The sequence below is a fragment of the Coturnix japonica genome, chromosome 2 (genome assembly GCF_054131305.1).
Source record: "Coturnix japonica strain WE chromosome 2, WE-NBRP24, whole genome shotgun sequence".
Classification (NCBI taxonomy): Eukaryota; Metazoa; Chordata; class Aves; order Galliformes; family Phasianidae; genus Coturnix; species Coturnix japonica.
The window spans coordinates 34,623,851-34,639,486 of record NC_140664.1 but is presented as its reverse complement, the minus strand read 5'-3'; the positions used below and the strand labels follow the sequence as shown (position 1 = coordinate 34,639,486).

The 15,636-nt window shown below is 40.9% G+C and overlaps 1 protein-coding gene across 15 annotated transcripts in view; it reads right to left on the bottom strand.

Moving 5' to 3' along the window:
• Positions 1 to 1,009: 1,009 nt before the first annotated feature.
• The window catches only part of PLAG1 (PLAG1 zinc finger), a 43,808-nt gene continuing 29,181 nt past the window's right edge, over positions 1,010 to 15,636 (bottom strand). For 4 of the 15 annotated variants that reach the window (XM_015855583.3, XM_085539547.1, XM_015855585.3 and 1 more), the window contains 3 exons: positions 7,698 to 7,797; positions 3,640 to 3,998; positions 1,010 to 3,061 (listed from right to left, as the gene is read on the bottom strand). In XM_015855583.3, the coding sequence (XP_015711069.1) occupies positions 1,798 to 3,061; positions 3,640 to 3,881 (1,506 nt within the window). In that variant the 5' untranslated portion in view covers positions 3,882 to 3,998; positions 7,698 to 7,797 and the 3' untranslated portion in view covers positions 1,010 to 1,797. Of the gene's footprint in view, positions 3,062 to 3,239; positions 3,999 to 7,697; positions 7,798 to 8,187; positions 8,296 to 14,783; positions 14,849 to 15,636 lie in introns of those variants that run through there. The other 11 variants (XM_015855582.3, XM_015855584.3, XM_015855587.3 and 8 more) reach the window with 6 other exon arrangements.

Genomic DNA, 15,636 nt, shown 5'->3' with positions numbered 1-15,636 from the left:
GTAAAACTACACCTGCATATTGCTCCTGGGATTAAAAAAAAACAAGTAGGAGCTACTGATAAAACATTTGGAGCACGAGCTCCTTAAATGGGAGCAACTTTTGTTTCTGTGAAGTATATTTAGTTTAACCACTTAAAACCTCATATGAGTCCTCATTGTTGTTTGGGAGATACTAATGTACTCAGTTTCTAGTTTTTAATTCCTTGTACACAAATGACAAGGAAAAAGCGTCTTATTGTTGAATTACAGCAACTCGAGTTTGCTTTCATGCATCACAGGTTTGTTTTTGTGGTTGTTTTTTTTTTTTTTGTGGGTTTTTTTTTTTTCTTTTTTTCCTCTTTTGGTTAGTAGGGGTTGGGGAATAGAAAATATTGCATTAGGCAAAAGTGGTGTAAGCAATATGCTTTTACTTCACTCCTAAGAGTCCTGTCTTTAAATCTTGGCAGTGGGCAAGAAGTCCCTAACCAAGTACCCAGGTGTAGAAAGTATGATTAACATCTAACTGGTTCCTTAGGAGGACATAACACACCATGTAACATGACTGAAAAGTTCATTCCGATAAAAAAACAAAACAAAACAAAAAACCCAAAAATGGTATTTGTAAATTTACATTCACTCTGACTGCACACTAATATTGAATTGAAAATAGATACACACTTTCTGGCTGGACTTGATCCACCCTTTGATGGTGGCAGCTGGGAGAAGACTGATGCCTACAAACGTCAGTACACTATTGGAAGATTCCTATGCAGTACTCTTTCTATGCTACTAAAGAGAAAACAAACAAGGAAACAAACAAACAAACAAACAGCAAGTTAAGAATTAAAAACTGCGGCAAAATATTCTGCGTTACTAAATTACAACACTTTTCTATTTCAAGATCAGCCATTAAATTTGCTTGTTTTCCTCTACCAGAGTCATGAAAGCGCAACACAGTTCCAAATTCAACTTGAAACTTTTGTCAGTTAGGCAAGCAGAGATTCCCTGTTGAAGTTCCGTTCAGCCACGATTTTAGAAAATTAAACTGTATTTCTTTTTTTTTCTCTTCCAATATTCATAACAAGCCACAAAAATTTAAGCCAGAAAACGGCAAAATTCTTAACACCTTTTATAATGACTTCAATATAAGTCAAACTGTATATATATATATATACACACATATATATATGTATATATACATGTACATGTGTATATATGGGCTTCTATATATACACATCCAAATTTTCAGAAAAATCTGAATCTTTATTTAAAAATTAAAATTTGTCATTATAAAACAGATCAGATGTCACCATTTGGGAAGAGAAAAGGGACCAGAGAAACTTCCTCCCCAATCTTCAGGAACCTTTGTGATTACACGTTTGAATCGGATCCTTTGCAAATGTTGTGAAAGGTTAAAATGGTGGTTCCGCCACTGTCATCAATAGAACAGAGTGGCTGTAAAGGTTGAAGAAGGTTTATAAAAAGGGATGCGCGTTGAACGCTTGCTTGGGATGACTTTCTAGTGGACATTTTAAATGTGTCATTTGGCAGTGAAAATGAAAACAATACAAGGAGACTTTAAAAAAAAAAAAAACAACAACAAAACAAAACAAAAAAAAACCCCAAACAATGAAGTAAACACAGCTGAGAATAAACACTTTCAAAACATGTTTAAAAATTTAACTTTCTTACTGGCTTCATGAGATTGGTACTGTACAAAAGCAGAGAACTGATAATGTCTTATAGTAGGCACTAAGTTAAAAATGGTCACCTAAGGCATTTCTACAAATAGACAGTAACAAGCCAGCTTTGTACATCCTATTGGAAAGCTTGATGAAATCGCGGTAGGGTGGTGGTTGTGCTTAGACTGCTCGTGAAAGCTGCTGACAATGAGTGCAGAGACCCAAGACCTATACTATTGCTAGGATCTTGTGGATCCTGTGTCTGTGGTGGAAGTTGAGTCATAGAAGAATGTGCCTCCTCCTGTGTGTAACTCATTCCAAGGTTTCCCACTGAAACAGAAGGATTATAGGGAGGGCCGTTGATGGGTATGAAGTTGAACAGCTGAGAAAAGTCCAATGACGGGGTGTTTAGAGGTTCACTAATAGGAACGGAGCCCTTGGAAAGGGAAACCTCCCCAGACCCATCATCTAGTGGCCCTACTTGTGGATCCAGCCCTAGTTTTGACGAAGACGCTTGAGAATCCTGGGACGAAGAAGGCATACCACTTTGCAACTCCATTAAGTAACTTTCGATTTCCCCTTTCAAAGGCTGTTCCTTTTCAGGCATAGAAACTGCATATGAGGTAGAACTGAGCGGATATTTCAATGATAGCTGGTGCGAAGGGTGGACAGACTCCATATCTATTGGACAAGGCATTCCCAATGGTAACGATGTGGCAACCATTTGGTGTGCAGATGCAGAACTCTGCATGGACTGAATCTGAGTGTTGTAGAGATTTAATTGCAAAGTGTTTGTAAATGGCTTTGATGTCAGTTCACTGGAAGGTAACGACATCACTGGAAGCAGCTCATCCTTGATAGGCACAGAAACGTTGCAGGTAAAGGGATCTAGAAGGTCCATTGGCTCTGTTTTGACCTTCAAAAGTTCTTGGTTGTGACTTTTCTTCATGTGGCGCGTTAGGTGATCCTTCCGCCCAAATCTCTGTGCACAGTACTGACAGAGGAAGTCCTTTCTTCCAGTGTGCACTACCATGTGTCTACGGACATCCTTTCGGGTGTAGAACCGACGATCACAGTGTTCACACTGGTGTTTTTTCTCCTTCACTCCACCCGATGACTTGCCTGCATGAGTTTTTAGGTGCTCCAGCAGCACTCCTGTGCTTTCGAAAGTCTGCAAACATACCTTACAGGTGAGGTCACCGCTTGTTGCAGCGTGCAAAGCCAGGTGACGTTTGAACCCAAGCTTGGTATTGTAGTTCTTTCCACATTCTTCACACTTAAAGGCCTCTTTGTTGGGATTGTGTGTATGTAGGTGATTCTTTAGGTGATCTTTTCGGTGAAACATTTTCTCACAATAATTACACTTGTGGGTTTTCTCAGGAGAATGAGTAGCCATATGCCTTTAAACACAGATATATTCTGTAAGTAATTATTTTGATCAAAAAACACACGTGCTCATTTCTTTTTTAATGGCAGCTAAATACTACACTAAGGTTGCTTTTCAACAGAACCTTTTAACTGAAAGCATGACACTACAAAGACAGTTTGACAAATTAAAATATAGCAAAACACGAGCCATTTCTCTTAAATCGACACTTTAGTTTTGGTGGGTTTTAGCTACTGTAACAGGGGTATATGGGCAAGTATGAAAGTACTTGTGTAAAAGTCCATAGCCAAAAATTTTCAGTCCATACTCTTTTCTTGTGACAATTCCTTATACAAATGAAAATTCTATTCTCATTAAGAAAACAAACAAACAGAAAACAAAAACAGAAAACAAATTAAGAAACAAAATCAAAGACAATAGCTTGCAAACTTATGTAATTTAGATTTCTAGAAACAATCCAATGGCTACTTTTAATTAACACATCCTCTCTGCAATCAGCTGAAGGCGTACACAAATATATACTTTTACACGGCTTAACACGGCCAACATAAAATAGATAATATAATCTGAAAGATAAATAGAGTTTAATACCTTAGTAATTTGTACTTAGAAACAAAGGCCTTGGTGCAGTCTTGTTGTGTGCACTTGTAGGGCCTCTCTCCTGTGTGAGAGTATGAGTGAACCTTTAATTTCTCAACACTGTTAAAGGCCTTGTCACACAGTTGGCAAGGAAAGTTTTTTCTTGGTTTGGTTTCACCACGCTTACGTTTCCCTGAAGGGACTTTCTGGGTATCTCTTACTTCTGACAAATCACCAGGAATGACAGTGGCCATCGCAGCCTAAACCAGGCCTTCTTGTTGGACACTTGGGAATTGCCCAACTCCACTAAATGATTTAGCTTTAGATGGCTTCTCAAGTTTCATGTGGTCGTAAAAGAAAGCAAAAGGGGACTGGAAAAAAAAAATAAGAAACAACTAGTTTGTAACTAAACTTAAATTCTGAAGTTTACTTGCTATGTGATGCTTCTGAATAAAAGTTAAAAATAAAATTAGGTTCAGCTGGTCTAATGTAATACCTATAGGTTTCTTTACACTATTTGCTGCAATTCTTATAATGCATTGCTCAGGATGAACAGATCCACATATGCCCTGAAATTACACCTCACAACCTTCCCCTCAGGCATTGATGGAGAACAGCAAAGTTTCTGTCAGGTTTCGGGAGGCATCAGACAAAGAACTCACTTCAGAACGTATGAAGAAGGCTTTTGGCAGCTTCAGGTTTCAAAGGAATTAAAGTTGTGCCTGTGGTGTTTGTACAGACATACACACACATGCACGCACACATGCACATACACGGTTATCAAAATGAAAATCTGTACATCTTGAAATGCAACTGGGAGTTTGAAAACCTACATGAAAAGCAGCTTTTTGGCAGTTCAAGGTGGGTGGGGGGGAGGGGGTGCGAAGCTCACACTCTCTGGTAAACTGGCTAATTTTGGTTACTGTTTGTGTGTCTATTCTAGCAAAAAATGCAAACATTTCCAATAATTTCTAATGCCAAGGGAAATTCTCCTCTGTTATTGGAGATGTGATATGTCAGTAACAGATACTTCATGGATTAGGCTTTTTATCAGCCCAGCATGGGAAACCTGCATTTTCCTCACACTACCCTGCAAGGTGCAAGGTGATGAGGTTGAGGTTAGCTTGGGGTGAAGGCTCTTGGTCCTCCAGGAGGAACCTAGACCCTCCTGATGCATTGCAAACCGTGAATGAAACCAGCAGCCTTTGGCTACAGGAGGTGTGCGATGCTCACATCTGATCTGTTGGCAAGGATGACTTTAAATTCATGATCTGGTAACGTATAGTAGCAACTGGGTGCCTGCGACTACAGGGCACTCAACGATCCTCTGTTGTCAGAAGTCACCGACAGAATCATCGGAGCACAGTTGCTACGTTAGATACCCAAACCAGCTCTATCCATCGCGGGAAGGGCCAAATGTGAGGTCTACAGCAGCATGGACAGAGAGGAGGGCTGCGCTCAATGCAAACAGTGGGCAGGGCTGAAAAGCCCCATGTTAGGCCTTTCTCCCACAACAGTGGCAATTCCCCCCCACCCTGGTGTCACAGCCCTGCAGCTGCCATCCAGCCCGGCCTCCACCAGCACAGCTGTGCAAGAACAGGCTGGGCTGGGCCGGACTGCAGCAAGGCTGGGGGCAGAGGCTGAGCCGGGGGCCTGGTGGCCGGCTGTCCCCATGTCTGCTTCCAGCGGGGCCAGGAAAGCCAGCAGCTGCTGGGACAGGTGGAGCAGAGCAGCCAGGAATCAGGCAGGGAGCAGCAGGCAGCAGCTGCTCCGGCCTCGTGCCACCTCCCCAGTAAGCAAAGCAAACTCATCCCAACCAGCAGCAGGGGAGGCCTGGTAGGTTCTGAGGTCCCTGCCACAGCCCAGCGCCGTGCTGGAAGAAAGCGAGGAAGGAAGGCCTGTGTTTTCATCAGGCTGTGACAGGACAGGAGGGCTGTGTCAGCAGGGAGGTAGAGAAGAAGGGAATGTGCCTTTTTAAAACCTGCATGTGCATTTTTGTGAATGCCTCAGCTTTGAGATTTCCATTTGAAACACATATACAGAGTAACGTCTTTGTCTATGCCTCTTCCTCCCTCCTTCCCATAACTTCTCCCTTGTCTTTGTAAAAGGAAAGAAACACTGGCAGACCAAGATGGCTACTTTTCAACCCTATAGTCTTTGAACAGCAGATCAAGCTGTACCAACCTCCTAAAGCAAGAAGTTTTCTAAGACCACCTTTCCTCCCCCCCAGATCTACATGGAACCACTAACCTCTTTAAAGATACCCAGCAACAGTAAAGGTGTTTCTTTAAGGACTCTTATTTGCCTCTGACTCATTCTCACTCATGGGATGAAGCCTGGGGACAACAATTCCATGACTGGGAATGTGCAGAGGGCTTCAAAGAATCAGCTTAATTTCAGTTTCTGTCTCATAAGCAATTTTCTAGCTTAAAAGAAAAGAAATTGAAGAGTTGTTTGGAGACTTGAAATCAAAGAACTTCATCAAGGGTAAATGAAGACCAATTCCAAAGACTTCAATGGAGCTGCTAATGTAATGAAGAAGAGAATCTCATTCACACGATGAATTTGTAGGTCAAAAGATTTTTCAATATACACTTTAATCATGATCTGGTATTATAATTTACTGTGCCTTCCCATAAACAAACACACTGGTCTTCTATGTACATTGGCCTGAAGATAGAATGAAACTTGTTCTACCCACTTTCACAGAATCACAGAACTGTAAGGGCTGGAAGGGACCGCTAGAGATCATCTAATCCTCCTGACAGATGAAGTTCTGGGGAAGGAAAAGATAACAGCACCCTCTATATAGTATTTTCAGATCTTGTGGGCAACTACATGGCTTTACTGCACAGCAGCATCTTCAGGAGTGTCCTGAAGCATCTGCTTCCTTGATGTGGGCCACCGCTCCTCTACAAAATCCCCACCTAGCCTGGGAAGGGCAGGCAGCATTAGTACAAATAGCGAAGGGAACTACCTCTACTGCTTGCTGTAGGGGAGCATGATTAATTTGACCCTGCTGAAACACAGCAGCAGGTGGCCTCCATGTGACAAGGGAAAAAGCAGGCAGGGCTGGTGGGATGCAGGGAAGGTTAGCTGCTGGGTGAAGAGTGAACAAAACCTTGAGGCATGGGGCACTGACAGTTGTGGGGAGCACTGCATATGGGTAGGAGCATCCAAGGACAAGACAATGGGGTAATCTGGTAATGCTGAGGGGCACATGGTGGGGAGCTGAACATGCGTCAAGCTGGAGAGACTCAGAACATTATTAGGTCATGCAAAGGGCGATGCGCAGGATCTGATGCAAAGCCATGCTTATGGTGGAACAGCACATGAAGTTTAACTCCTAATGTAAACAGCACTGACAACATCTCACTTGTGTTCTAACTGCAAGGATCACATCCCAGGCTTGAGGCCATCCTATATTCAGGCCAATATTATGTTACTTTGATCTTCTCCAAAACCCCAGGTAACTTAGTTGCCATACCAGATGTAACTCAGCACATCTGTGTGAATGAAGAATTCAAGTTTTGTTTCTCTACGATCAAAACTAATTAAGCTGATTTTGAACTGTGTTTAAGCGTCCTTAAAAATGCATTATTAGAACAAATATAGTATGGATTCAATCTTTGGCAATGACAGTGTTTTATTAAAAAAAAAAAACACACCATGTAAGCACTCTTTATCTCAGTATCGTTTCTCAACAGATGAGGCAATTAAGAACTTCAGTATTGATTTCTGAATAGTAAATCATCACCTTTTTCTTTCTTTTCTTGTGGATATATAGACTGAGCAATGGTGATACAACTTAAAAAACCACTGATCCTCAAATATTACACTTTCCAAAGACCAGCTGAAAGAATTTTTTTGAGTAATATTGCCTGTTTGTGTCTCAACATAATTATCACTTAACACCCTCATTCTTACTGGTGCTTTCACAACTGCAGGATGAATGATTATATGCAGTATCAAATATAACAAACACATCACACAAAAGCTCATACGTAATACTATTTTTAAAGAAGCATATACTTAAAGCAGGAATAAAGTAGCTTCTGTTCAATGCACACCTGATGTTTGCCCACTAAAGTCCTCAGATTTTGGTCTTAACCAGTTCCGCTGACTCTTCTTGGAGGAAACCAGAATCCAGTACTTCCCATTTTTACTGGTCTGAAAAAGAAAAGGAAGAACGGACTAGACTCCAGCTAAACCAGGATATTCAGAAAGGCTGGAATGTGGCAAGACTGGGAGTTGGAAAGAATCAGAAAGGAAAAGTTAAAAGGGATAGAGCCAATCCATGCACTGAACATTATTTACTGTTAATTATAAACTGTATGAATCAATTGCTCTTGCAGTATCAGTAGCATTTATGCACTTCAATTTCCAATATACTTACATCATTTCAACTAACGCTATGCTGGACAGCAATACAGAGAGATTATTAGACAAAAGCATAGAAGTTTTCAATCAAGTTAAAAACAAAAAAACCCACAGACCATAAATAATTTAGAAATAACAGTAAAACATGTAAAACACTGGGCCCGGACTTGAGTTTCTTACTTAGAAAAGACTGAATAAGAGAAGATTTCTGGATTAGGCCCAACTCTACTAGAACCTAATGCCTTCATTCTGCTTAATTATACAGGAAATAGCAGCTTAAAAGGTGACCTGCAAAGGAAAATAAAATTAATTTTAAAAATAATAAAGCATCTTAATGATGTACATGCTACAGGTAAATCCCAATAGAGGGCAAGTCTAGGTGTGCCTGAGCTAATCCAGAGGGCCTTTCTGGAATTTCCCTTACATCTCCCTTTTCCCTGCCACTACCCTTTTATGAAATTGCAGTACATCTCCCATTTCCTGCTAGAAGGCCTCCTGGATGATGTAGGAATATACTGGAAACACGCTCAGCACCTCATTCTAAGGGATAGGCTTACCCCCTCCAACTTATCCAGGTATGCAGGGGAAAAGCTCTGTATAGCACACGTACACTTGGTCTTATATTAGGCTGAAGGTACCCAGTAGGAGCTGTGGCATCATGCAACATTGCCCCCTGTACAATTTGCTCATCCCATTTTCCATTCTCTCTGCTACAGTTTTCTTTTTGGGTACCAAGTTCAGCTTTGCGCCACCCCGACTTCCTCTGCTGGTAATGGATGTGAGTGAATAAGTGTGCTTGAAAGCCTAGCAAAGGTGAAAGTGCTTTTCAGTAACCCACCAAAGCTTTCTGGCAGACAACGGGAGTTTATCTGGGGTTTTTTACATGCAGGTATGGGGTAGAAACAGGTCCAGTACCCAAACCCAAACAGAAAGCCTTGTTTTTAACTAACAAGAAAGTGTGGGGACACAACTCTCATCAAAATCACTTCGTTTTGGGGAGAAAATGCTGATGACTCCTTGCGTATTCTCTCAGCACGACCATTACTCTATGACTCTATGATTATAATCTAGATACCCTATGATGCCTACCTCGATATCTCCCACTCTGTCACAGCAGAAAGTGCTTCGTAATCCAAAAGTTTCTACTATAGCAGTTCATAATAAGCAGACAGCAATTCAGACAGTTCCAAACATTTAATGAACTATGTCTTAAGGGACTTAGCCCATTCACTATTGGTATTTACAGACTATTTCCAGTAATATAATGCCTCCTCAACTCTTAAATGATTATTGTGTTGAACTTTCATATCTGAAGGAACTCTAGCAAAAAGCAGATGGCTTCAGGGACCGGTCATCAGAGGCACGGGAAGACTATCAAAGCAGGTGAAACTGGAGCAACTGGAATACGTAAATAAGGAAAGTAAATGCCAGATGTACTTGAAATGCTGAACTGAATGAAGGAGGAAAGTCAGGTACTCTTATTCATTGTCTTACAAACAAAGCACAATTGCAATGCAGTGGATCCAGATGTGGGCGATTCTGTACCTACAATTAGCTGGGATCTCAGATTCTACAAGACCAATGCCTAGTCAAAGAGCTTAGATATAAATTCTATATTCTACAGCAGTAAATCTACTAAGAGACTTTCTTATGCACAGAATGCCAAAGTTGCCCACCACAATGCTCATTTTTAGACCACCTTCCTCAGAATCTTCCGGTGCTAGAAAATCTCTAAGGTAAAATAGTGAACAAAGATGCACCATTCTTCTTGTACCTGCCTGTGGTGTTACTAAGTTCTCAATCAGATGAGATAAGAACCAGTTTTTAATCAATACTAAAGTTTAAATTATCCATGTGAGGCAGAAAGCACCACACTGCAAAATGTGCCTGAAATCCACGTAGGAACTTAAAAGACTTCTGTAATTTGCCACATTATAATTCTAGGAATTTTTCAGATCTTCTGGTATCTGCCCGGCCTTAACTTTGCTGACCCATCCAGATCATTGTCAGTTAGACTATACTTGAATGTACAGCATCTAAAGGGTCAAAGGTCTTTCAAAACAGGGTTATAATGTGAGCACAGTATTGACAACACAGTATCTGTCAGGAAGTGTCATTACACTTCACATATAGAACAGTGCATGGAGTTCCGATTCTTGAAACTAATCTGTCTGTGAAGCAGAAAAAGGGTCCTAAAATATTAGTTGTGATAATGAGAGAATAAAAGATTTAAGGGTAATACATGGTCATCTTGGGTTTTAAATATTTCTTGAAGCGAACAGAATGAAAAGGGGTTATTTACCCTGTGAATGGTGTGATTCCTTAAGAAGGGCTGTCCACACAGATCCCAGGTGAGCATGTACTCACATGAACAGGATCAAGTTCTCTGAAGACACTTACATCCCTCCAGGCTGGGCCTGTGAACCCTCACAACCGCTGCCATGAGTGGTATAAGGGAAACAACTCCCCAGCTGCGCTGTGCCCATCACTATTACACCTAGTGTAAGATGGAAGTATGTGGGCAGAAGTTGATGCTGGAATCTACCGCCTTCGGACATCCCCCGGATCATCAAAGGACCATCACGCCTACTGCAGGCTTATAGTGACTGTGGGACAAATGGTAGGTTTCACTCCCTGAATCATGTAGAAAAATGCTGCAGTTTTGCAGCAGGACAAACATCCTAAAGTAGCTGCAGAAGGTCTAGCCTCCAACCTCAGTCTTCCTGAGACAGATGCTACTGACAGTGACCTTATGTTATGGGGAGATCTCAGCTTGAAGAGTTGACCAATGAAAAAGGTCAAGCTTGCAACCAAAATTCATGTTTAACTGGCAAAGATGCTGAAGTATTGATGATTTTGGGGCTGCCTTTCTCGGTGTCCAATTAAAATCAGTCTTCTGACAGATGCAGGTGTCTACATCACTATTTGTTCTTGGCAGGTGATCCGATACACACTTATTTGAACAGCATGTCACTTCTTAAAGGCATCAGATAGCAAAGCCTGCTCACCTTTGCTGCCAGTATTTAGAAGGACAAGGATAGGAAGATGGATGCTGATTCTCCCCAGTTTGTTCTTGTGAGATTTATAACCAGAAGTTGGTTTAATCAGGGTGCCACCCTATACCAGAAGGGCTCGCGCCTGCAGTTCCACAAGATTATACTTCATTTAATTTTCTGTCTGCTTTATTGTGTAATTTGGAAGAGATGTGAACAGCGAGCAACATGTATACACATGTTTCACCCCTAAGCAAAGAAGACACCTGGCACGACTGTCTATAAACACGGCACTGCCAAATGGCGGGATGGACGGATTTCAAAGCCCAGAGCACTGCCTTCGGCCATTGTGCAGGATGGCACTGAGAGGAAGAGAGCTAACAGGTATGTTATCTTGTACTAGCAGAGAACTGGTTAAGGTTTTTTATGTTGCTCTTCTCTCATAAGCCTAAAGAATGATGTGAAAAAACCAAAGAACACATACGGAGGCCCCAGTGGGTGATGAGATGACACTGAGAGGTGGGTGGCCACTTGGCCTTCTACAGGTTTGGATAAGAGATACTGTAAATAGCTGTTCAAAGATGTAGGCACTGGCCCAACTTTAAAGAAGCATTTCATGTAAGAGAAGCATGTGTACATACACAAACTCATCACAAAAGAAACAACGATGTTTTGAGTTTTTGTTTTGTTTTGTGTTTTTTAATACAAGGCTGTATTTATCTTATCATGAAATTCAGGGCTTTCCCTTTTTATCAGGAAGCCGATATCAGAAGAATCTTTTAGCTTGAATTCACATTCCAGTCTATCCCCTGTGCAGGGATAGCTGAAGGACCATGGCAGCAAGAGCACATGCAGACTGCAGGAAGACAAAACAAAACCCAAGCACGCAGCAGGAGAAAAGCTACCGCAGGAGAATGGAATGATGTGGGCAAAACAACGAAACTATCTATCTGGTGATCTTGGGTATAAACATAAGAGTGACTTGAAATAATAATGCATAGGACTTCACCCTTGGGGGAAACAGTCTAGTAGCTAAAACATAACACATTAGCATAAGCACTGAAACTAATGTGAGGCAATCACCTTAGTCTACTGTCAGTGATAGCACATTGCTAATGCCTATCACAGAATGGCTTGGGTTGGAAGGGACCTCAAGGATCACTTAGTTCTAACAGCCCTACCATAAGCAATATTGCCAGCTGCTACATCAAGCACTGGCTCACACTGCCCTTGGCCCCATCCAACCTGGCCTTGAGCGCCTCCAGGGATGGGGCACCTACAGCTTCTCTGAGGTGAGCAAGGTGAACAGATGTCCCAGCCTATTATTTTTTCTCACCAGTAAAGATCTGATAGACATATGTCATCTTAAGAAATCTATCCATTATTATTTTAAACTTACTAAAGCAAACTCCCTGGGGCAAAACATCTCTAAGTTGCTCGGGATAATTAATGGCAATTATGCGGAGATGAGCATTTATCTTGATGCAACTGCTATATACACCAGTTTTTTTCCTCGATTATAAAACTAGCTGCAACTCTACAAGGCTGTACCACAGCCATCAACTGTGAACAACTAGCTTCTTAATTTTAGACAACAACTCATTCTTATACTATGCAACACTAGTAAGAGTATTACATAAAATCCTGTTGTGTTTGGCTGCTTTTTTTCCTCCTTAAGTTTCTGGAAAAGTAGAACATGATTTTACCAAAGTTGATTTCATTGTGACTTAATGGTCTGTAACTTCAAAACAACAACAACAACAAACTATCACAACACTACCCAGCATCTCTCTGTGGGCTTCCATCTTTTAAGTTGCTTATGTTCACTTCAAATCTTGAGAGCTTAGTTTTGGTTACTAAATATTCCTAAGGATTCCTGCTTACGTAATAAATCAAGGAAAGCAAGAACTGACCAGAGATAACCCATCTGATGCTCAAGGTTTTTATATGCTTTAAGAATTTCTAAAACACTGCACAGATATTTTCCTAAAACCTTTGGAAAGGCTGTGATGCAAACAGTGCTGATGTTGTAATTACTTTTAGAATGTTTTAAACGTGTAAAAGTCCCTTTATGTATTTTAGAGCTAAAAAAAAAAAAACACAAAAAAACAAACAAATAAAAACACACACAAAAACCCCCAAACCCTAAAACCTGCCAGGAACAATCTGCATTCATCCTTAAACTGATGAAAGCAAACTCTGTGTAGAAATCAACCTTGCATACAGGACCATGGCATTCTAACAGTAAACTCTAATCAAAAGCAAATCCCATACGTGTACCAGTAAACACAAACACATACCCAAAGAGTATCTATGAGGTCCTACACTAATACAATTAAGAATTAATTCATGTTCATAAGTAGTTACTTTTGTTTGTCCCAGGAGTAAAACAAGACACTCAGACTTCTTAAGATGAGAGTTAAGTGTGTGAGACAAATTAATGGTACATCCTCTCCAGCATTCTCTCTCAGGAAATAGCCAAAACAGGTGATGAATGTGTGATATCTCCCACCAGCACTCCTCTGGCTTCCAACTACCTTGATGTCAAGGACTTCCTAAACCACTACATGGTTCCTATTTTAGCAATTTTCAGTACATTCTCCTTTCAAGCCCTTTCCGTTCAGCCTCCCCTTAGAAATCATACCCATTTTTAATATCCACTGCACTGATGTTAGTGGGAGATATCATCTCACAGGTCTCTCCACTACCAGTTTTATGGAGATTCTCTTACTTTCAAAGGCTTGGAAGTGGCCTTCACTCTTAGCTTGGTATGTTCTTGTTCTAAAAGACAGTGGCTCTTTCCTAATATCTCCTATCAGTCAAGTTGTGCTTTGGTGATCAATTATTCAGAATCATCCCCAAGTCTTACACATTTGTGATAACACTGAGATCAAACTCATAATCATGTATGAGCTCCTCAGTTATTGTCATTTATCTATATTGAATTTCATCTCTCATTTTGTTTCAGTCTTCAGAACTTTCAGTGTCCTTCTACTGTCCTTCACAGACGCTTCCCTTCTTGACAGCAAACATGCTAATCCACTTGCTCATCCCTTGCTTATATCATTTATGAACGCAAGGAATGGCATAGACCTCTGTGGAACTCAACTGGGATACATCTTTAATAGAGAATTTTCTTTTCATTTCTACCCTTTGGTCTCACCTTCTAATTTGTTATTCATCTGTGCAAAGACCTACAAGCATCCCCTCTTACACTGCAACTTTTTAGCTTCCTCAAAAAGCTTTTGGTACATTTTACCTGGAGTTTCAAACCAGAACATCTTTAAGTCTTGCTGATGCCTTCAAAGAACAGGACCCTAAGACACGGTTCTCTTAAAAACATCACTCTGACTCCTCCAGGATAATCATGGTCAGCAAGGTGACCATCAATTCTGTGCTTAATTATGGCTTCAACCAAAATTAACCAAGCGCAAACCAAGTAAAGAAGTTTCTGGTGCTTGGTTTGCAAGGTGGGATTCACAAGGATACTGCTGAACTGAAGATAAACTCCACTCATGTTTATCACCGTGCAACATAATCTTGTGCAGTTCAGACAGAGAGGGATGGTGCTATTTCAATTAAAACCTTGATCATGTCTGCCCTTTCTCCTCCGCATCTTTTATCCCAGCCCCAGTTAAAGATGAAAACTAAGAAAGAGCGTACAATTTCCAAGCAGCAGCAAATCCTCCAAGATACCTCACAGCCGAGGAAGCACTGCTCTATCTGAAAAGAAAATAACTTAATAGATTACTGTAACTTTACATTAAACGAAGCGTCACTTACATTTAGTCAAGATGGCCTTGCTACTACCGCTATAGCTCTGATGTTGGATGATCGTATCACAAAACCTTATGAGATAAAACACAAAAGCCTTAGGAAAGAGTAACTGAAGAAGCAAAATACTTAGGGTACACATAGCACATACATTCTTAGAGATGCAATAAGTTACGCTGCTTTATGTCTCGGGCAATACTCCATTGCCAGGTGTACGTGAATGACTTCAGAGAGCACAGAACAAGGGATAATTTGAAGCAACAAAGCAGATCTCTCTCCAAACTGGTCAGTTGCCTACAACAAACTGCCATCAAAGAGCCATTCAGAGCCTGCCCAAATCAGGCACTGAAGGTAATTTTGGTTTGGTTCCTCTATACCAGCTTAATCTAAGCAGTGACACTAGCATATACACAACCAGCTTGCTCTACTTACACAGAATTCAGTGTTTGCCTGCTGTTTTGTTAAGAGAGCATCTCTGTTAATGAGACAAGGGCATAGCTCTGCATTTATGCACAAGTGAATTGGTAAGAATTCTGAGATTTGATGTCAGATTAGGGAATAATTTTAAATAATAGTAATAATAATGCACAATTTAGACCTAAACCACTGAAAGCAGTGAGGGGAAATGAAGCCAAGCACTTAGCATCCAGAGTAGTCACCTGGACAGTGATTTTTGGAATAAGGTGATTGGCAGCTGCTACAGATTTCAAGTAAGAAAGGCAGAAGTTCCCCAAAGTCCATATAAAGTCTACCCTGGAGCTGCACCAACAGCAAGCTAATCTGGGAGCTCCTATCAGCCTGATGAAATGTCATCAGCACGCAACCACCAAACAGCTTTACAATTAATCATTAGATAATTGGC